Consider the following 21,768-nt stretch of genomic DNA (forward strand, 5'->3'; position numbering starts at 1 on the left):
CAACCTTATTCCATGTCCAGGTTTGATGAGACTACTTTTGGCATAGAGAATACTAGCTGTAATAGGGGTAGCTCAAGCTGGCCCATAAGAGACAAGTCTTTTTTCCCTACCTACCCCACCTAAAATGTAAAGAGACATGAGATAAAGGATGGGGGAAGTTTTACAAATAGGGAACCAAAGCAGAGGTAGCATAAATAGTATCTTCAAAATGTTTGATTTTTGCAATAAACAGTCAAAGTTTGTATGTTTAAAATAATGTAAAGAAATGGACTTTTGTCTCTTTAAGATGAGAGAAACTGCCATTGTTAGTCATATATCTTTACTGCACCCTAGGGTTATAAAAACATACATCTTCCTTTTAAAAGTCTTTTATTGCGTCTATAAACATCAGATTGCAGTTGACTGTTCCCTGGATTAGAATGTCCTAGTACTCTAAGTGAGTTTTGACAAGGGGAGGGAGTGAAAGTAGGACATTGTTCTTCTACTGGATCAGTGCTCATAGGGAACTTGTCAGCCTCACATATGCTACAGCCACTGACTGAGATCTGAGAGACAGTGAATTCAGGGTGCTCAGGTTTTTGTGTTTATTCTTACTGTTGGATCATATAACGCTCCAGGCACTGTATACGGTAAGCAGAGACGAAGCTTTCCTGATATTTTCAAAGCTGTATGTTTAGTTTCAGCTTTTTGCTCTTCTAGCAGCAGTTTAAAAACCTTTCTGAGATGACTGAAAACTGGTCTCTGATTGAGCTGATCTTCTTCTTTGTTCTTCTGGTCAGGCAACCTGGGAGTCAAATAACACAAAACAGAGAGAGAGTGAATTGGTTCCTAGAGTTTCAGAGCCTTGTGTATTTGTCCCAGTATAACAGGTCTAACCATTTTGAAAATTAAAGCAAATGTCCTCAACTACTATTACTGAGGAGGAGTTTAGTGGTAGTGAATCTTTTCATAGGAAACGAGTCAGTTTTAAAAAATGTATTAGATGCTATTTCTTATAAGTATGTTCATTTAAATGTGTATATAACTGCTTTTTTTCCTCCAAAATATATTTTGTATTGTTTGTTGCATTCATGAGACATTTGGATCTGTCACACAAGTGCATGAAATAGCTGTGAGAAATGCCTCTGCGCTATGTTTAGAGCACGAACATGTTGTGCAGAAATGTATTTAAAACAAGAAAGTGTTTACCGTATGCTTGCAGAAGGGACTGTGAGTATAGCTGCACTGTGGTCGCAGCAGTGACTACAGCAGCTGGGTATACCTATGCTAGCCATAAAGTAGCAACTTGGGGACAAATATCTGCCTAACCATGACAGCAAGGAGCTCGGGCAAATTATCCTGCTTCCACATCTGTGACTTCAGTGTAGACTTATGTGAGAAACAGAGGCTACTGCTACTATATGGACTCATTTTGCTATTTCACTTCCTAAAATGACCTATTTCTTTAAAATCTGGGGTCTTGTTTGTTTTAAAAAGGTGCCTGCTTTTTTATAATTAAATGTGAGATCTTACTGACAGTCTTAGCGAAGGGAGAAATTACCTCACCTTGCAAATTCTGCTTTTAGCGGAGGGTTTCTTTCATTCAACAGGATTTCATTCAAGCAGGCTCTCTGAGCTGGTTTAATTGGCACAGTGCTGAAGTTGGAAGCTGGAAGCACCATTATTCTAGGATTCCCAGAGTTGACAACACTGGGACAGCCATGCCAGCGCTGGCAACCAAGGGCTTTTTCAATTTGAACTGCTTCCTGTAAACCCAGTTGTAGAGATGGTCCCTCCAAATTAGGTCTGTGTTTCCAGGGAAGGTGTTTGGGAAGTTTGCGCTCTGAATGCCCATAGCTCCCCATCCTGTGAATGCACTGAGGACTTCATTCTGCAGAGCTGTCAAACTGCAGTGTCACATTCACTTACAGCATTTGAGAAATTACTGGACTTTTCTTTTTATAGTCACTGCCAAAAAGGAGGCTGCAGCATAATTCCATAATGCAATTTAAATAGTCTGGGCTTTTCTACCCTTGCAAGAACATGCTGTGTTGTAGCCATATCAAGGCATTAGCCTGTAGTTACTGAGTTCTCTACAGCAGTGTCTTTTTTGGTATAAATAGAACCTTTATGAGCCAGAGAGAAAAGAGAGAGCCAAGGCTTTCAAAAGGGTGAGTAATTTTGGGTGTCTAGCTTGAGCTGAAAAGGGATAGATTTTCAAAGGGCAAGAGGCAGAGCACTTTCTGAAAATTACCATAGGTTCCTTTGAGATCTTGCAAGTTGGTTACCCCAAATTAGTAATTACTTTTGAAAATCTTACAGGGGACACTAGACAATAGTGTAATAAAGGATCTAGTTGCAATGGTCGAAAGGGAAAGGCCCCATCACAGTGTATCTACATTCCCAACTGATTATTCCATTCAAGGCGGAATGATTGCTTTGCTAGCTGCTTCTTTGCAACACCCTGAAGATATAACATGAAGCAGTTTTTTTGTAGTTCATTGCCTTTTCATTCTGTATCAGTTTCTATGCTTTTATTATTCTGTTTTTCAGAGAAAGAGGAATTGTTCCAGAGTTTATTGACACAGATTGCTGAACAGTTCTCAAGGTAAGCACTTTACAGTTTCATTCCTCATTCAAAATGCTAATTCTTTAACTTACAGAGATGGAGATCTTCAAAGGTGCCATAGGGAGTGTGACAATCAATTTAACCAACTTCCACTGATGCTTCAAGGGAGTCTAGTACTTCATTCCCCACTCCTTTTCCCACCCCACCACCCTTATGAAAATCCCAGCTGTACTGCTACAGTTAGCCATGGCACGCACACAACTCCCAGGCTATGTCCAGACAGTCAAAAAACCTGAGGCTGAATCAATTCATTCTTCACAAGTTAGCCTAAGCTGAGTAGACTGAAAAAAAGAAGCAAATGAACAGACATTCACTTTTGGTTTCAGAAATGTAACCACAGGCCTGCAGTGGCCTAGGCCAAAAGCTGAGGGCTCAGCTGGAGCAGACAGCTTGGACCAAGTCTAGCCTGCCCACCCTGCTGGGAGGGTAGGAGTTTAGGGGGGAGGTGCGAAGCATCCTGGGATGTGAGTTAACTTGAATCCAGAGGAGATCTTGGACAGAAGTTCAATAAACTGATTTAACCTAAATCAGTTAAGTGTGTTACTGCATCCATGCAGGTTTATTTTAAATTGGCTTCAGCCATTTTGAAAATGGTTCATGTGTACTGAACTTACGTTGTGCTGCAGATTTGAACTGCCTTCTGATCACTTATACCAGTTTATGTGTAATTTCTGCTCCTAGCTTCAGTGACTGCTATGAAGAGATGCAATGGCTTATGCCAAAATTGAGTTTGGCCTATATTAGCTCAAAAAAGAAAAGGGTAAATGTTTAACTGTGCTTTTTGTTCCCTTCAGGAAAGCAAATTAAGTCTTTCTTCACTGAGCTTTGTAAGTTCAGCATTTGCTCAATACTTTTCTTTATTTTGTGCATCCATGCACTTTTTTTCTCCTCTCCTCAAACAATAATTCTGTACCTTTTTAAGGCTGCTTGTTTTATTTGCCTTGATTTCAGTAAGAGGGATCAATCCCACTGCATCTCTGCAAGCCACCAAAATGATTTAAAGACAAGAGCACTTCAGTACGCACACACTCACAAACACGCTATTAAATGAAGCATTATCAACTGAGGTTTGGTTCCCTAAGGAACATGAGGACAACTCACTGTGGAGAGAGGGAGTATTGAAGTGTTTTTATATTATAAAATCTAGATTCTCCAAGCAAAAAGAAAAGCATTCCCTTTGATTTTTCCTAAGATGTCCATAACCTTTGAATGTGCCCAAATCTCTCTCTAAAGGTTTACATTTTGGTAGAGATTTTTTTCTATTCTTTATAGTAAACATACTACAAGTTGTATTTTGAAATATATGCAAGTTTCTTGTTTATACAGATTTAGATATAAAGATTATGTTCATAGCTGAGATTTTCTTTTCCAGGGTATTTAAAATCAATGAACTGAAAACTGAAGTAGCTAATCACTTGGCAATGCTGGAGAAAAAAGTTGAACGTGAGTGCCTATTTATCTTGTTTCTAAATGAGGAACTCCTGTGTGTAAAGTCTACATCTATTTGGTTATATAGGCAGAGCTATCAGCCCTGTGCATTATTAAGATTTTCCAAGTCTTCCAATTAAAAGACCCCATTTTCTGTTGCTTACAGCTTTGCCAAATTTTCACCATCTGGGCTTCAATTTTTACATGTCTGCTTCAGGACAAATTGTTCTGGAAATGTTCTGACAAACAAGCAAGCTATTTTTTTACACTGAGACTACTAAAAGTAGATAACCATAGCTCATGTTAAAAAAATCTATTGTCCTTTTCTTTGAAAAACTCTAGCATTTTCATGCCTCAGAGCAAGGACTTAAGACTTGGTGGAAGAAATGGCCTTTGTATCAGGAATGAGCCTATTGGCATCCCCCAAAAAATTCATTCAGTTTTGGCCTTTGAAAAACCACTTTTCATACACAAGATCTAGAGACAGCTTAGTAATAACTACACTGAAATACCCCAGAGAGTTTGTGTGCTCTGAGCATGCTCCAGCTCAAGACTGAGCAAGACTTTCCATGAAATTGCAGCTGTGGACCAGAACTGAGTGCCTAAACTGAGAACAGAGAGCTCATCCTCCCTCTTTGCCCTAAACACTTCTCCCTTCATTATCACCCAGGCACCCTGGAGATAGGAACTACGGAGGGGGAGGCATTATAAGAGACTTGTGAGAGCAGATATGGAGGAGCCTAGGACTAGAGGTAGGTAGAGGGGAATGGGAAAATGAACAAGAGTCAGTGTGGGAGGAGACCAGACTGATTGGCTAAGGAGAATGGGACTGAAGAGCACTGAAGCAATAAGAAGAAAGATCTCATGAAGTATGAAGACAAACTATGACTGGCTCGGCTAAGAAACAGGAGTGAAGAGACTAAGATGGGATAAGGAGTCCAAGAAGGAATCTGAGAACAGGAGCTAATAGGATTCAGTAAGTGAATAGCACTCATATGGGAGACAAAAACAGATCACTGAGAGGCAGAACTAGGACTGATTGTGCAAGGAGACCATGAGTGCAGGAAGACCAGTGTTGGGATGGAAGGGTTGCAGAGCTGACACTCAGTGTCTCTAGGCAAAGATATTGGAAGTGGATTGAGAAGTCTGCAGAGTAAAGACTGGTGATATGAGGAGAATGGGACTAAGAGGATGAGCTAGAAATGGAGAAGAGAGGGGCCTGGGATAGGAATGATGGAGCAGACAGGGCAGAAGGGGCAAAGGGGCAGACCAGTCTGGCGCATAAGAGCAGTGTTCCCTTCCATTCATGGAATCAAATACCTGTAAAACTCACTGTTGTATTGTCCCATCTCCCCTTTGGCACTGGTTCACATAAGGGATGACAGCCTACTATTTAAACCACTGGCTCAAACAACAGAAGCTTGTGTGTGGTGCTAAGGGCTCCAACCCTTCAAATAAACTATGTTGGGGCCACTATGATGGCATAGGTTCAAACTTCTTGTTTTTTACTTTGCTTTTTATTTAAATAAATTCTACACTAAGATAGATGAGCAATATAAAGGTTACAAAATGAAATTCTCAAATCTTTGTACCTGTCACAGGGCAAATCATTTATACCAGGCTTTTCATAGGTAGTCACTCACTTCACATTTCTCATTTTCTTGCTTTCCAGCTTGATATGCTGAACACTTAGCTACTGTGGACTTTGCTAAATCTCAGAATATTTTATAGGACCAGATAAGTATAAGCTAGGCTGAATTAGCAAGATTGTGTCAGACTGCAAAGAAGTAAATATCTTCATTTTGTCATTTCCCAGATTCTGAGTTCTCAGTTTTGGAATCTTAGTAATAATCCTTTAACATAGGACAGGCCTGTGTGCATATATGTATAACATATTCAGTATATATTGTGGTGGTGTGTGGGATGTGCGCATCAACTGTTGGAAATACAACTCCAAAGGATAAATGTCTATGTTGCATAACATAAGGATAGTCCTTTGAAGTATAGTCTTGCTACTTGACTACTTCAAGTCCATTATTACTTTTTAAAATTAATTACACGAGGGTAGCACCATGATCATCATCTGTGTTTGCTGAATGTCTGCACAGAGCACAACCCTTCTCATTCAGTTAAGCTCTTATCCCCTTTAGTACATGGGTTTGCTGCATATTAAAGAGAATTTGATGGCATTTTGTTCTTCTCATTAAGCACACTGAATTCCCTATTGTCATCTTTTAAGGGTTTTTTTATTGGTTCTAATTCATATACTTCCTTTCAATTCACACACTGAGTGAAACCAAAGTTCTACCGGGTTTTTCTGCACCAGACCAGTGGCAAGTCTCAGCATGGAGGGCATTCAAGCACCCTCTGCCCTTTCCCTGCTTACCTACACCCAGAAGATGGCTAGTGAGGCTGATCTGGGCTGTTCCCCACAGGCTACTCTCAGTCACTCCAGAGGCCAGTGGTTGGAGAGCAAGCACTGGGGTGAGCTCAAATTAGCCTCTGTGGAAAACTTCTGGGTTCAGAATGTGCCTGTGTGTGTGCATGTTAGCAGGGGATGGCCCAGGCATGCTGGATCCCCTAGTGCTGAGGCTCACTCACTGCAGTGTATACAAGCCTACTAAAGGCAATGGGGCCAGGATTTCACCCACCACTTCTTGCCTCAGCAAACAATGACACCAAGTGTGTAATGTAAGTAACACACTCCATTGTACATATCAGTATAGCTGACAGACATTCAGAAAGCCTGAGCCGGAATTAATTCAATCTTTGCAGGTTAGTCTAACCTGGCTGGGCTGAACCAGTTTGTAACACCACAGACATCGCCTCCAGACTGAGGAAGTGCCAGCACATGCCTGCAGTGGCTCAGGCTAGAAGCTGGGGATGGGGGGGATGCTAAAGCAGCCCTCCTTTCTGTTCCACAGAGCTGAGCTAAGTGGGGGGAGGGGTCGTTTCAACACTGTTTCAACTTGTTTTGAGCTCGAAACAATGAAATTGAAATGAAATGCAGGGCTTTGAAATGTTTTGAATTTTGAAGCTCAAGCTGCGTTTGCCTACAGGGAAACAGAAAGTAATAAGAGGGAAGGAGAAGAGTGGGGAAGGACTGCTCTCATATTGACTGCGTAGCTGGCCAGTGACTGGGCTCCTTCCCTGAAGTCCCTTCCAATCCCGGTGCTCTGCGGGAGGGATGGAAAAACAGCATAAAAAGGCAACATTGTTTGAACTGGCCTGCTTTCTGCCTTGGGGTCTGACAGTTGCTGAGCTGTGTCTTCCAGCAGCTCAGGAGCATTAGACTGTGCAAGCTACTACTACCATTGATTTGAATGATTTCCTTTTATATTATAATTATATTTATTGATTTATTATTTTCAATTTTATAATTATTTTGGATATTACACTATAGAATTTAATTTATGTTGGAAAGGAGATACATTTATATTTTATTTCTATACATGTATATCTTGCAGCACAGAGTACACATCTTACAGAATTTATATAGGAACACAGATACGTTTATACCGTGCAGCATAGACTATAGAATATATATAGGAATTCAGATACATTTATATATTTGTATAAAAACAAGACACTTTGAAACACACCATGAAGCATGGTGGAAAGGCAGCTGACAAGCCTTCAGGGAGGGGCAGAAGAGGGGTTAGAGGGAGAGGTGTAAGTTCCCACTCTCTACCTTCCTAAACTGAGACACAGCCTCTTTCCTACAACTAGCAAGGAGGAGGCTTCCAGAAGCAGCGAGGAGAGGGAAGCGGTGCCAATGCCACTGCCTGTGCCTGAGACTGTATCCCCTCCAAGGGCACCAGCCAGAACCCACCACCACCATGACAACAAGCAGCAGCACCAGCATGACAGTCTCCTTCACCCCCATTTCACTTCCTATGCTGAGCCTTCCAGTGCCAGAGGAAGAGCTGGAGCTGGAGCTGAGTGCCCTAGCAAGGGAATTTCTGGGGAAGGAGGGGGAATCAGCTGAGTTTTTGCTCCATACCCCTCAAGTTTCCTCTAGAGCCAGGTCTCCTTCCCCAGAAGGCATTTCAGAGGAGGCTGAGGTAAACGTTGTGGAGGCAAGCAGATCATATGAGTCCACTCCTCCTGTTGCTATGCCTCTGCCTGCTGAGGAGGGAGAAATTGCAGCATCCACACATGCACCCGCACCCCAGAAGCAAGCGGGTAGTGTGGTCTGGGATCATTTTGAGCTGGCAAATGATCCCACATATGTTATCTGCCTGCACTGCCAAGCCAAAACCAGCTGGGGCAAGGGAACAGAACACATGAGCACCACAGGGATGCTGATGCCTCTCCACAGGCACCAGCCCCTTGCCCTTGCTCCTCCCCAGCCTGGCACCAGTGGGAGCATGCCCAAAGGGAATTTCTCCTTTTGCTCCAAACCCCCAATACCCCCAAAGCAGGGGCAGGCCATGCTGGAACAGTGGAGGAAAGGCAGACAGAAAGCAGGACGTGTTGCAGGGGCGAGCGAGATCACCCAGAGCACTGGGGAGATGCTTGCTGTTGATGGCCAGCCCTTCTCCTTAGTTGAGTGACCAGGGTTCAGGGGAGTCATGGCACCTGTGGCCCCATCTTACCAAGTGCCTGCACACACCACCTTCAGCAGGATGATGGTGCCCTCCTGGTATGAGGCATGCAGGGAGTACTTGAGGGAGAAGCTGCTCAAGGCAGGTCCACAGGTAGCCTTACACTTCACCTCAGACATCTGGAGCAGCTGGGGTGGAGACCACACCTACCTCTCCCTTGCAGGGTACTGATGTGACCAGTCAGGCCATGGGTGAGCTCTCCTTTAAGCTGAGGTGGTGGATGAGTCCCACACAACAACAGAGATCATGGGGGCCATGAACCACTTGGTGCAGGGGTGGCTTGCTGGGCAGGGCAAGCTCACCCACGGGTTCATGGTCACGGACAATGAGGCCAATATGGTCAAGGTGGTCTGTGATGCCAACTTTGTTGGCATCTGCTGTGTGGCACACAAGTTCCACCTCATTGTCAGAGATGCCCTGGAGGGGGACAGGGCTGATAGTGATGGTGCCAGAACCACCGGCAGGCTGATTTCCAAATGCAGGAAGGTGGCAGGCTGCTTTCAGTGGAGCATCAAGTGGGGTAAGATGTTGCAGGACAAACAAGCAGAGCTGAACATCTCGCAGCACAAAATCATACAGGATGTGGAGACTCAGTGGAACTCTACATACTTGATGCTTGAGAGGCTGGTGGAGTAATAGAAGGCCCCCTAAACAGAGCTGCATGGGATATCATCTCCCAGGTCTTGGTGGTCCTCAAGCCATTCCTCGAGGTCACTGAGATCCTCAGCACTGGTGATGCCCTCCTTAGCCAGGTGATTCCTGTAGTGAGGTAACTTCAGAGCCAAATGGAGAACTTCCAGGAGATCAATGTTCCTGGCTGGGGCAAGCTGCTGTCACCAGTTGTCCAAGCACTGTTAAGGCGGCTGAAGGAGGGCATCAGGAAACGGCTTGATCCCTTGTGGTCTGGTACGGTCCACATGCTGGCCACCATGTGTGACCCGAGGGTGAAGGGCAGCATATGCAGCAGCCAAGCCCTGGATCAGTGGATGGAGGTGCTGGTGAAGAGAGTCAGGGAGGCAGAATGGTGGAGCTGGGAGGGATGTGGAAGAGGCTAGCACACCATCACCAGCCAGTCCCATGCTAGCACACCATCCACCAGCCAGTCTCCTCCTCCACTACAGGCATTCCCAATGTGGTGCATGACTTTCATGTTGGGGTCCAGAGGTACCAGAACCCACCATCAGGCAGGTAGCACTCAGGCCTTGGTGGCTGCCTATTTTGCCGTGGGCATAGTGCCGCTGCTGTGCGACCCCTTGGCCTATTGGGCAAGCTGCAGCCAGATGTGGCCAGATCTGGCCACGGTTGTGCACACGTGTCCTGTCCACCAACCAGTGTTCTGAGCAACAGGGTGTTCAGCATTGCTGGGGACGTAGTGACACCCCACCACACCTGCTTGGATCCTGGTTTGGTGGAGCAGCTGATGTTCCTGAAGGTGAGCCTCCCACTTCTGGGGTTCCCCAAGCTCCAGGTGCAGACAGAGTGAATGCCACCCTCTTCACTCTGTCCACACCTATTTCCTCGTTTCATTTTTTAAAAGCCATTTAATGCCCTGCTCTCAGAACTGGAGGAGGCACTCACTGCATCACCAGCCAGCAGGTGAAGAACGTGTCCCTACTGAGCTTCCATGCAGAGACAAACTTGGAGGTATGAGCTGGGGCTATGGGGAAGGAGGAGGCCCCAGGTCCTGGGCATGATGACTAAAACTGCACTCTGCCAGGGTCAGGGAGGTATGGTGGGGCTGCTGGTCGTGCAGCAGACCCAGGAAATGCAAGGACTGAGGATCTTTCTGGTGAAAGGTAGGTAGGAGGCGCCATAACCTCCAGCTACCACATGCATGCACACAGTCCTGGCTGGGAAAAGCCCAGACCCATCATATCTTTTGACAGGTCTGAGGCTTGCTGGTTGCAGTGGAGTTGTGAGGCTCTAGGTGAGCTCAGCTTAGCTGCCTGGGATGCCAGCTTCCAGGTTGAAAAACTAAAACTCTTTATCAGGCTGAGTAAGCACCTGGGTGGGTGGGTGGGTGGGTGTGTGGGTGTGTGCCCACACGCTATTCCTGGATGGAAGGAATAGTTAAAAAGTCAGACGGGGGTTTTTTGTGAGATATGTGCCCCCCACAGGTAGTTGGATATTCTTGTCTGTGTTGGATTCTGGTGTGCAGTTTGTGGGGGTACTGGAGCTTGCTGGCAGGTTTTGTGTTTTGAGCTGTAGGAAGTTGGCTTCTGGTGATGAGGTTAGGTTAGCAAAGTTCAGTGCTTGTTTGAATTTACAAATCATTTTTCAGAGCTAGACCTATGAACTTCACTTCATCAGCCTCCTAGGTACAGAAACTCAATATAGACATTGAATTTATTGCTTGTCAGTAACCTGAGGTGCAGTTTCCCAGAAACCCCTGCATCTGTCTCCCTGTAACTTGGCAGGCTTTGTGGCCAGGCATGGTAGCCCCTGCTGAGCAGTTTTCACCCTGCTGTGCCTTACCACACATGTGACATGAGTTTTGCTTTCAAGAATTTGAGGTGCAGTTTCCCAGAAACCCCTGCACCTATCTCCTTGAAGCTTGGCAGGCTTCATGGCCTCAGAAAGTGGTACCATCCCTGCAAGTTTCATCTTAATCAGGCAAGAAATGAAAAAGTTATAGGCAATTTCATGCTTCCTCATTATAACCTATGGGCAAAATGTTGAAACAGTGAAAGTTTAAACAAAATGAAACAAAACAGTGGTTTTGAAATGAAATGAAACTCGAAATGAAACACTGTCCCATCAAAAAGCTGAAATAGAAGTCAAAATGTAATGGTGCTGTTTCACACAGCCCAAGTGGCCAGGCCCCCAGCAGCCCCAGCAGAGCACTGTGATTAGGGAGGGACACCTCTCCTTGCTGTTGATAACAGAGCATTTAGTTACACAGCAGGGAGTTACACAGGGAGTTGTTTGCATTTATCAGCCCATCAGACAAAAACAAGCCTCTCTCATTAGTTCAAACTCTTCTTAAACAATGTTTTCCAAGGAAGGACTGGAAGGACATTACCACCTACCTGTTGATTAGCGCCAAAAAGCCCTAAGCCAACAGTGTCCTGTCTGCCTTTTTCCTATCTCCCACAGCACGGACCGTAGCCAGCGAGCGGTATGCTAGCTAATGCCGAGAGGTGTCTGTGTAAGGCCAAGGGAAGGGGGGAATCCCTGCTTGAGCAGGGCGTGGTGAGGGTAGGTTGGATCAGGAAGAAGCCAGGCAGATGCTGCTGTACCTCCAGCCTGGGAGCAGGGGGGTGGGGCCAGCCCTGCTTGGCTGAAGCAGAGAACAGAGCACTGCCCAGGGTTGCAAAGTAGCTGGGTTGGTGGGAGACTGATTTAACTTAAACCAGGATGGGGTCTGGAACAGACATTGCATAAACCAGTTTGACTCAAATCAGTTAACTCTGACTGGTACTACATTCAGCCAGGTTTATCTCAGACTGGTTTCAGCCATTTTCAAATTGGTTTAGGTGTACTGAACATCTGTTACAGGTTTAGACCAGCTTCGGATCTCTTAAGCCGGTTTATATGGAATGCCTGTCCCTAGCCTACATTTCCCTAGCCTACATTTATCTTGTATGCTTTAGATCAGGGGTGTCACAGTTATAGCCCATAGACCAAATCCATCCCATGAAGCCATATCATCTGCCCCACAGAGCTCCTGGAAGGTCCACTGAAATCCAGAATATGGCACCCTGTTGGGGTTACATTTTGGTGGTGGTGAGACAAGCAACAGGGGCTTCCTGATGCTGATTGCCCTGCTGCTCAAGGTAGTCCTGGGGCCCAAGTGAGTTTGATATCCCTGCTTTAGAAAATCAGAGACATGTTTTTTTCTTTTGTATAGAGGCAGAGGTTCCAGGTTAGCCCTGAACCCACACCTCTTGCCTCCATGTTTCTTGGTTGCAGATCAGAATGCTGCAGGGCTATATTATCATTTCTCTTCCTGCTTATTTGTATAATTCTCTGATGGCAAAGTGGTTATTCTCAGTTCCTCTGCAGTAACAAAGTAAAATTCATTAAGTCAAAAGAGCATTTCCTTACATAAACTGGCTTTTAGTTCTCATCCTACGTACTGTATAATATGGTCAGGGTAGTAGGATAAATAAAGCACTACACGGTCTTGATACCAGCAGTCAAATTCTCATTTATATGCACCAGAACCATAAGTGTATTTAAGTCAAAAGTGGGCAGTATCTTCTGCGACAGTGCAGCTGCAAAAATGCCATCGCCTTGGGTGTGACTGAAAAGCAGGATTACTGGTTCATGGAAAAATTGGGTCTTTCCCTGTTAATTTGGTTTTGGTCAGACTTGGATGGAAACCAACACTTTTTCAAAATTTCCTGTGAACTGGAAGCTCCTTGAACTCTGCAGATGCGTGGTATAATTGACACTTGTGTTATTTTCTTGGCTCAAAAGCAGGAGCAGTGAAATTGACAGGCATGTCAATTTAAGCTAGGGGCTGCAGGGAACAGTCCGGATTCCTGGCTCCAAGCAGACTGACTGCAGCTGATCCCAGGACCAGAGACCCTGCAGGCTTTGAGTGCTTCCCCCAGCATATCTGAATTAGATGTGTGTAATAATAGTAGAGTTTTTGGGAACCCTGTCTGGGAGTTGCCAAAAATGCATTAAACACACAATGTTTCAGTCTCAATGGACCAAACTTTTTTGATGAAACCATTTTATTGGAAAATATCTGATTGGCAGCATGCCAGAATCCCTGGCCCAGAGCAGATGAGTCAAGCACTTCTGTGGGTGTCCCCATCAACCTGGTGTAGACGACATGGTGGCAAAGTGAGCAAAATGCTGTTTTCTTCAACTGGCTGTCGCCCAGCAATCTTGCTGATCCCCAGCTGGATCTCACAGATGTACTCTGCACACACTGCCTTTCAGCATTGGCAGGCCAGCTGGGGTCAAGGCAGATAATGAAGGCCAGGCATGCTGCCTGATTCCAGCTACAGTCTGAAATAAGTCTCATATCTGCAGTACTTGGGTCTTTTTAGCTGGTTTCAGGGGCTAGTATTTTCAGAGCTGTCACACAGATGAACCAGAGTCTCTTCCCCTCTATTCCTCTCCCCAAAATGACTTCTTTCTTAGCTGGTTCTAACTACTGATAGAAATAATAGCAGGTGTGGCTTTTTGTTGCTTTCTGCCTGAACAATTAAGATAGTATCTCGAGCCCCTGCTGCATGGAGAGGTGCTTCTTCAAAGAGCTGTCTACAGGGGCACACATTGTTCACAGTCTGACCATAAGAACTTGCAGCAGTATCAGGTACACAACACTTTGAAATGAGCCCATGCATGTGCAGCGGGGCTGGATGCTGAACTCCTCACTCAGGTGAATTGGCCATTTCCAGTCTGCATCTGCTTTAGTGAGAACTTCAAGATTTGGCTCAATAGTTTGGTTATCTTTTTAATTATTGGGTCTTTTTAAAATAAGTTTGTCATCCCAGATTAATGCAAAAACCTTAACCTCTATGTTGGGTGCATAACAAGGAAATTTATTATAAGCAAAATGGGACAAAATTTATACTTTGAATTTTGTTTTCCTTCTCAACTTCTGCACCAGAGGTGAATCTTGTGCTGGCTTAAAAGGTACCTTACAAGTGTTAAGCAATAGCAGAGTGGTTCATTCAGGTTATCTCTTAATGAGATGTACTACAGCTTATCTACACAAAAAAGATTTTCCTCAGTTATAGTCCAGTCTAATTATACCAGCATAACCCCCATGGAGAGGTTCTTCTTATGGATAAGAAGGTAGTTTAGCTTAGGTTGCTTTGGGAAGGGATTAAAGCGAAATGAAATGAAATTAAAGTTTATTCTGTAATAAGAGTTTTGTTTGTGTGATTGTACCTCTCCAACTGGTAAAGCTTCTTCATATGAACAGGATCTTAGTCAAGGCAGCAAGGCACTTGCAGTAGAATAGTGGCCTTTAAGTAAGAGGGTATAGTAAGATAATATGCATCCTAATGGAACATCCCAGGACAACTAATGGCTGTACTTACAGAAAATAAATGCGTGCTTCATTGTAGGAAAGAAAAAAAGACCCTTTTTGTCTGTGCGCTCTTTTCTGCTCAGAGATAGGACATGTCGCAGAAACTAAAATTAACTGAATGTATGAAATATTTTTTGCCAAAAGTAAATTCTCTGAAAAATGCAGCTGCTAGTGGATTAAAACATTTTGCAAATTTGGGGTTGAATTTGGAAAAATATGTTCAGCCAAAAAAGAATGGGAAAAAATTCAGATAATTTGAGTTTTCATTTTGATATTTTCAGTGTGAAATATTTTGAAATCATATTGTCATTTAGAAATTGAAGGAATGTTTTAAAAGAAGGGGCAATGGGTCACATGATTAAAAAAAGACCTACATGGGTGTTTTTTTCCCTGTTCAGATTAAATGTTTTGGGTCAGTCTGAAAGGAATTTTTTTGGTTTTTACTTTCTCTGAAAATCGAAACATTTATGGTTTTGATCTACCTGATTTTTTTCAATTGAACACCTGGACCAACATCTCCATTGTTCACCCAGATTTACAAATCAAGAAAATCCCAGTAAGCCATGAGTTCTGGCACAGCTGAAACATAATGTCAAACACCAGCTTACAGACTGTGATGAGATTTAAAACGCGCTATCTGGAACAGAACAGCTAACAACAGGGCAGTTCATTGTGAATGAGCTCTGACCACCTATGTTCTATTTGATCACCTGCCATTTGCACACAACTTTACTGCAGTTACCATAAAACCAGAGGGCCACTTTCACAAAGGTAATTTGTGAATTTGACCCTGCATTTCCAATTAAACGAGTTTTCCTGCGGACTTTCAAAGTGGGGTGGTCTGTTTGCATGCATGTTTACAGCGACATTACAGCTATGCTTCAGCTTACTGTTCCCAGCACACAGCCTCTTCCTATTAGTGTCTAGGGGCAGAAACAGAGCATCCCTTATTATTCAGCAAAAGCTGAATAATTTAGGCAATTTTCAATTCTCTCTAAAACATGCAATTTCCCCAAGGAAAAAAAAAAACCTGACCTTTTAGGGGGAACCTAGTTATTCACTTCAGACCCGCCCCTTTTCTGCACAGTCTTTACCCAAATATACTGTGTATCTGGAACCCAAATGAATTTGAGCCTTCCCAAGTGACCTTCCAGAAAACCCTTAAAACCAGTAAACATACTAAAACAACTTTCTTGTTAAAAATAATTTGATGATCTTTTTGCTCCCTTACTGATGCTGAGAAGGGTTGAAGGGAAGCAGGAAAGCAATAGTATGAAATGTGTTCAGGCTTACCCCTTCTCCCCTTGTCCTTTCCTGTCTCTGCACTGGGGGGTTAAAATGGGCCAGGCTGTGAATAATTTTAGAATGGAAATTGAAAGAAAGTTCCTGATTGTTATGATAGAGAGGTTCTGCAAGAGCTGTCTAGTTGGAGGAGTGGGGGTAAAACATCCTCCCTGTGCCTTTGAGATGGTATTTGAGCCGGGTATGTAACCTGGATGCTTAAGATACCAAGGCTGTCCCTTCCAGTCATATGACTGCTTGGTCAGTCAGAGGTTGCTTTGTTGCTGCTGCGGGTAGAAGCTGGAAAACAATGTACCTGGGAGCTTAGCTCAGAGCAATGCAGAAAGGCATGAGGTCATCATGGTAGTGAATAAGATAGGAAGTGCGAGTGACCATCAACAAGCCAGAGAAACCAAGGATGTACAGTGTGCTGCCAGATGCACAAAAATTAGAACACTGAATAAATGGAGAAACAATTTTCCCTTCTCGTTTCTTTCCACTTTGGTCACATTAATGATTGCTTAGAACAATATTACGTACAAAACTTTCAGATGGAAATGTGATTTGCAAGTTGAAGACACCAAACGTAAATCACTTTTGGAGCCCTGTCCTTTTCCTTTTCTAATGTACAAGAATTTGGATTTGGTTTATGAATGTCTTGTGCTTTTCCCTTTTCCCCTTTCCCCATTCCACATCCAAAAGCAATAGCACTAGTCACTAACATTTAGAAGAAATCAGAATTCTCTCTTGATCGCTGGGATTCTGGCCCTCCTAAGCAGTTTTCCATCCCTTGTATATATTCTGTGAAAGAGTGTCATGATGTTGACTGTTATTTTAAAAGGAAGTGACTGAATACTGATTATACAATTACAAGTTCCCTTGAGTTCCCTGAACCTCAGCGTGTCTGCACAAACAGTGAGTTCAGTAAATAAATGAGCTGTGAAATGATCACATGTGAATGATATGCACTTAATAGCTGTGCTGTATGCAGTCCTTGAGAATGTTAATATTCTGAGAGAGAGAGAGAGAATATCCATATATTTGAACTGCAATAGACTTTGAAATCTGCCTGAAATGAAATAACTGCAGCATAAACAGAGTGGATCTAACTTTCTGCCCTGTAGCAAGAATAATAGATACTGATGAGAACATAGGAATTGTATGCTGTATGCAAAAAAATGGCCTTTAATGGCACAACAATTGATTGGCAAAGAATTGTGATATATTTTAGGTACTTAACCAAAATAAAATAAAGTGCCAAAATATTTTTAAAGCATACCTCTTTTGTGGTTTATCTGCATCTCCCCATGCCTTTAACAGCTTTTTGTTGCTCCTTTGGAATCTTTAAATTAAAACCTTTTATCTGAATAGGACTTCTAATCCTAGCAGAACACATTTGTGACTCTGCAGGTTGACTGTTCTGATCATTAGATCACTGAAGTTTCTCATCCCTTGCCTATTTCTCCTTCTGATTAATGATCTGAGAGAGAGAAAAAAGGTGGCAGAGCATTTGGCTGTTGCAAACTACTCTGAAAAACTGAGATGCTAGAAACCGTTTCATGAATTACAATCCTTGAGCTCTTTTCTAAAGTTGGCAACAGAAAATTCCTATGGGTTTTCAAGTTATATTGTGTTGGCAACACCTGCATGTATGAGAACTGGTATAGAATATACGGACCTGTTGACTCACTGGATAACCCCACTGCTACAAGCCTTTTGAAATTCTGCACAATTATTGAAATGAGATCTCTCAAGTTTCTCCATGGTAACACCCCTGTTGTTTCCCTTTGTTGACAGTGGAAGGGCTAAAAGTAGTAGAGATTGAGAAATGCAAGAGTGACATTAAAAAAATGAGGGAGGAAATGGCAGCAAGAAACACCAGGTAAGTTCTGCTTCAGTTACTATTGAGGAAAAGAAGAATCTGGAGAGATTTCTGGATTCAAACTCTAACAAAGTACTGCTATAGATTATAGTTACATTTGGGGGGTTTCAAATGCCAAAGCAAGGAAGCAATGTGGTGCAGTGAAGTATATCAGCTTTATTTTAAAAACGTTTTGTCTGAGAATTTATGGCAGTTCAGCAGTTTAAAAAAGTTCATTCCAGATGACGGGGGGAAAAATTCTTGCAGACAGAGATTAACATCTTGTTTTCTCTGTGTTCAGCCATCCAGTGATAGGAATTTTAAACCAGCTTTATTAGGGGGGTGGAGAAGAGAGAGAGAGAGAGAGAAACTTTGATAATGCTTTTGTTAGAAGCTGATGTTCTAATAAATGTCCCTGAAATTCAAATCCTGTTTTGGGAAAAGATGACAATAAATATGTTGTAGCTTTTCTTATTATGACCTCAGGGTATCACAGAATATCCATTTAAAATTTCAACTGGAAATAAGGGTTTAACTCCCAGTTCAAGAAGTCAAGCTACCAGTCTGCTGCTACCGAGTTTGTCTTGCTGGAATTATAACAGCAGCAATAGGAATGAGATCTTGCGACGGTATGCTTCATCTGCTGGAACGTCAGATCTTTATGTTAGTGAAATACACCACTAGGGCAAACGTATCAGGAGGTGGGATATTATTTATACTGCTAGTAGAGGTAAAGAGAAATGCACCTGACAGTTCAGGTTCTGAGCAAAGTGAATCATGTGTTGTCTTGAAAGCCTACCACTGTTGTTCTGTATATGGGGTTTAATTGTGTGGTCCTTAATCAGAAAAATCATCCATTGGAATCAATGGGAGATTTGCTTAAAGGGCCACAGGACTTGGCTTTAAAATACTTGGGTTTTATATAAATTTGGCACTATTCAGATGTAATGTACTACAATAGATCAAATAATGCATTTGTTTTACAATAGGTCTTAAGGCCAAAATCTACTTTATCTTATTGACTTATATGTGGACTAATGCCATTAACCTTAGTGGCAACATTCCAGATTTATACAAGTGTGAGAAGAATTTGCCCCAGTGGTTCAATAATTGCTTGTTAAGGTGCATGAGGAAATGCTATTAGCATAATTAGGGCTGAATTTGGCAGCAAATTCAAAAACATGTAGGCTCAGAGCTAGTTTCAATTTGCCTAATGTGTCTGTTGTTTCCTGCCTTTGGCAGAAAGGGTATAGATGGACAAGCAGAACCAAAAATTAAGTTAATGCAACTTTGTACAAATTAAGAAACACATGGAAATTAAGAAATTCAGGTTTCATTTCTCCAGCAGCACTGTGCATTCATTTGTATTGCAAAGTTTATTATTGTAGCTTTCCTAATAGGTTAGACAATAGATTTGTATAGGATGGTTTGGATAGGGATGATCCTGTCTCTGGTGGGGGGATTGAACTAGATGACCTCTGGAGGTCCCTTCCAGCCTTACTTTTCTATGACTATATGATTTTATGGGTTATATTTTACAACAGGTTAAGATACCCATTTAATCAGAATAACTGGAATAACAAGTCCTACTGCTTCTTACAGGCCTGCTTGTGTCCCCCAGGCAGACAGTCATCAGTTTATTTTAATTGGACCCAATCTTTACATCCCTGTTGTTTCCCAGACCCAACCAGGTTGGAAATGCCCAGTCACTGTTTCTAGCTCTGAGCCTCTAATGTCATTTTTGCATGCTGTGTCTGCATGGAAGCTGCTGGTGCTGTCACTGCTGCTTGCATAGGCAGATCTGAGCTAGCTTTAATCTAAGTAACACAGGTACCAGAAGTACTAGAGACAAAGCAGGACAGGCTGCAGAGTGATCTAATCACCCAAGTAAGTGCCCAGGGACCCTGGCAGGCTTATACAGCCTGTCCATGTGGTCATATCTTCACTGCTGTTGGTACCCAAGATAACTAAATTAAAGTCAGCTTGGGTACACTTTCCCATGATATGGTCACACCTGCTGATTGCAGCGTGGACAAGTTATTTCAGCTTGTCCAATCAAACCTGGAGTTGGAGGTATATGGCACCTTGCCATCTAGCTGCTCTGGTCCCTGAAAGTACAGCAGAGCCCCCCAAGCCTCCGCAGTCACTGACGTGCGCTCCCACCAAGCTCTGCCTTGTTGTGAGCACAGCAGTTTGTATTTGATCTCCTCAGGGACCATGGGGCTAGGAATTTTAAAAACACAGGCTGTGCTCAGAATTTCTAAAACTCTCTCTCTGAAAGGACAGTGCCTTGTGTTTAGGAAAGCAACAAAATCTTTACACTCCCTCCCCTAACGGTATGAACATACAGACAACTTACTGCAGAGGTCGGGATGACAGGGCTTTGCATGCATCAGCTGCTGTAAAGTAATTGCCTCTGTTCCCCTGCTTACCCTGTGGTAAGTGGGAATTAAGTCATGGTGACAAGTTCAATGAAAGAGGGATACATTTGCTACAGTTTAACTTCCACATACCACAAGATTAAAGAATGCAGGTGGGCAGTTACCTTGGAGCAGCTGAGGCCTGTAAAAGCCCCTCCTCCCCCAACTCTACACTTTTATTTCACAGTAACTCATTCACTTGCCCATATATTACATCTCCATTTCACTCTTCTTTTGAGTCTTGTGCCAGTCTGGGTGTCAGGTGGGTAGGTCTTTCTTGCCCTGTGCCCCCAACAGTCCTTCTGATGTTGGGTAATGATCAGCCATGGGGGGAGGGGAGCCTACATTAAGCTTCTGTCCTTTCTGTCTACTGAAGGAAAGAAAAAACTCATTTGTGGTGTTCATGCGTCCAAGTGAAATGTGAAATTTACCCCCTCACATATGCTGAAGCTAGGGGTACACTTAAGGAATGAGTTACCTTTTCTACCTCTGCTGCTGTTAGGCTAGATCAATGGAGGGACAACCTTTTTGGCAGGTATGCCACAAATTAGCTCCATGCTGTCCCCAAATGCCTCTCCAAACCCCTTCTCCTGCCCAGTCTCCTGCTCTACTTTCTGCTCCCTGCCCTTTGCTCCCTGCCTGATCTCTTGCTCTGCTTTCTATCTCCTGCTCTGCCTGCTGCTGTGCTGCCTGTTTTCTCCCTGGTGTTGTGTGCATGTGGCACTTATGCCACTGGTGGGCCACCCCTGGGCTAGATATTTTTTGTGTAAGACCCAAGCTAACAAGGCAGCAGCATTTTTATAGAGTTGATAGCTGTACCTTGAAACAGAAAAAAAGAAAAAGCTGGGGCTCAGTTCACCATGCCATGATACCCATTTTATACTGCTGGACTTGTATTGAAATCAGTGTCTGAAAGAGACTAAAAGGTGCCTGAGTTTTAAAAACAAAATTTGATTTTAATTTACTACTGATTGTTTGTGGTGGGTCATGCTGCCCTTTAACCAAAGGTCAGACAGATCAGGTGTGCCAGACCTTGTTCCCAGGAAAGGGAGGCAGCAGCTGAAATATCCAAGTCTTATATCAGTCATAGATGGATTTGAGCTTAAATACAACTGTTTCAAAAGCCCAGACCACTAGCCAGCACACTTCAGTATTATCGTCATTTTACAGATGTAGAAACTAAGCAGTAGAGAAAATATGTCAGACTCATGTAGGAAACCTTGAATAGGCTCATATTTCATCATTCCTCAGCCTTCTCTTAAACTGAAGGATCATCCTTCCTGCCATCTCAGATTGAATAATGCTCATTTCACTGAGGTAGAGAAGTACCAATGTATTCAGTTTTGTTTTTAATGTCAATTCGAGGCAGAGGTCCTAACCTACTAACATAGAAAAACTTGCAAAACCTCCACCCACACTAGTCTTCATAAAAGGCTCTTGCAAAAGCAGCTGGACCTGAACTATGCAGTATGTAATCCAGGATCACCATAAATCACCTTTCTTAAAGCAAGGAAAGGATGCTCCCTATTCAGCACTGACTGCCCTTTGGAAGGATCCCCCTGGAA

The 21,768-nt window shown here is 43.3% G+C and overlaps 1 protein-coding gene across 1 annotated transcript in view; it reads left to right on the forward strand.

Moving 5' to 3' along the window:
* Nucleotides 1-495: 495 nt before the first annotated feature.
* PDE9A (phosphodiesterase 9A) overlaps nt 496-21,768 on the forward strand; it is a 60,035-nt gene continuing 38,762 nt past the window's right edge. The window contains exons 1-4 of the mRNA XM_090031641.1: nt 496-629; nt 2,533-2,587; nt 3,981-4,051; nt 17,720-17,804. Coding sequence (XP_089887767.1) covers nt 4,030-4,051; nt 17,720-17,804 — 107 coding nt within the window. The 5' untranslated portion in view covers nt 496-629; nt 2,533-2,587; nt 3,981-4,029. The remainder of the gene's footprint in view (nt 630-2,532; nt 2,588-3,980; nt 4,052-17,719; nt 17,805-21,768) is intronic.

The sequence above is a fragment of the Crocodylus siamensis genome, chromosome 1 (genome assembly GCF_052110815.1).
Source record: "Crocodylus siamensis isolate JL-2025a chromosome 1, ASM5211081v1, whole genome shotgun sequence".
NCBI lineage: Eukaryota > Metazoa > Chordata > Crocodylia > Crocodylidae > Crocodylus > Crocodylus siamensis.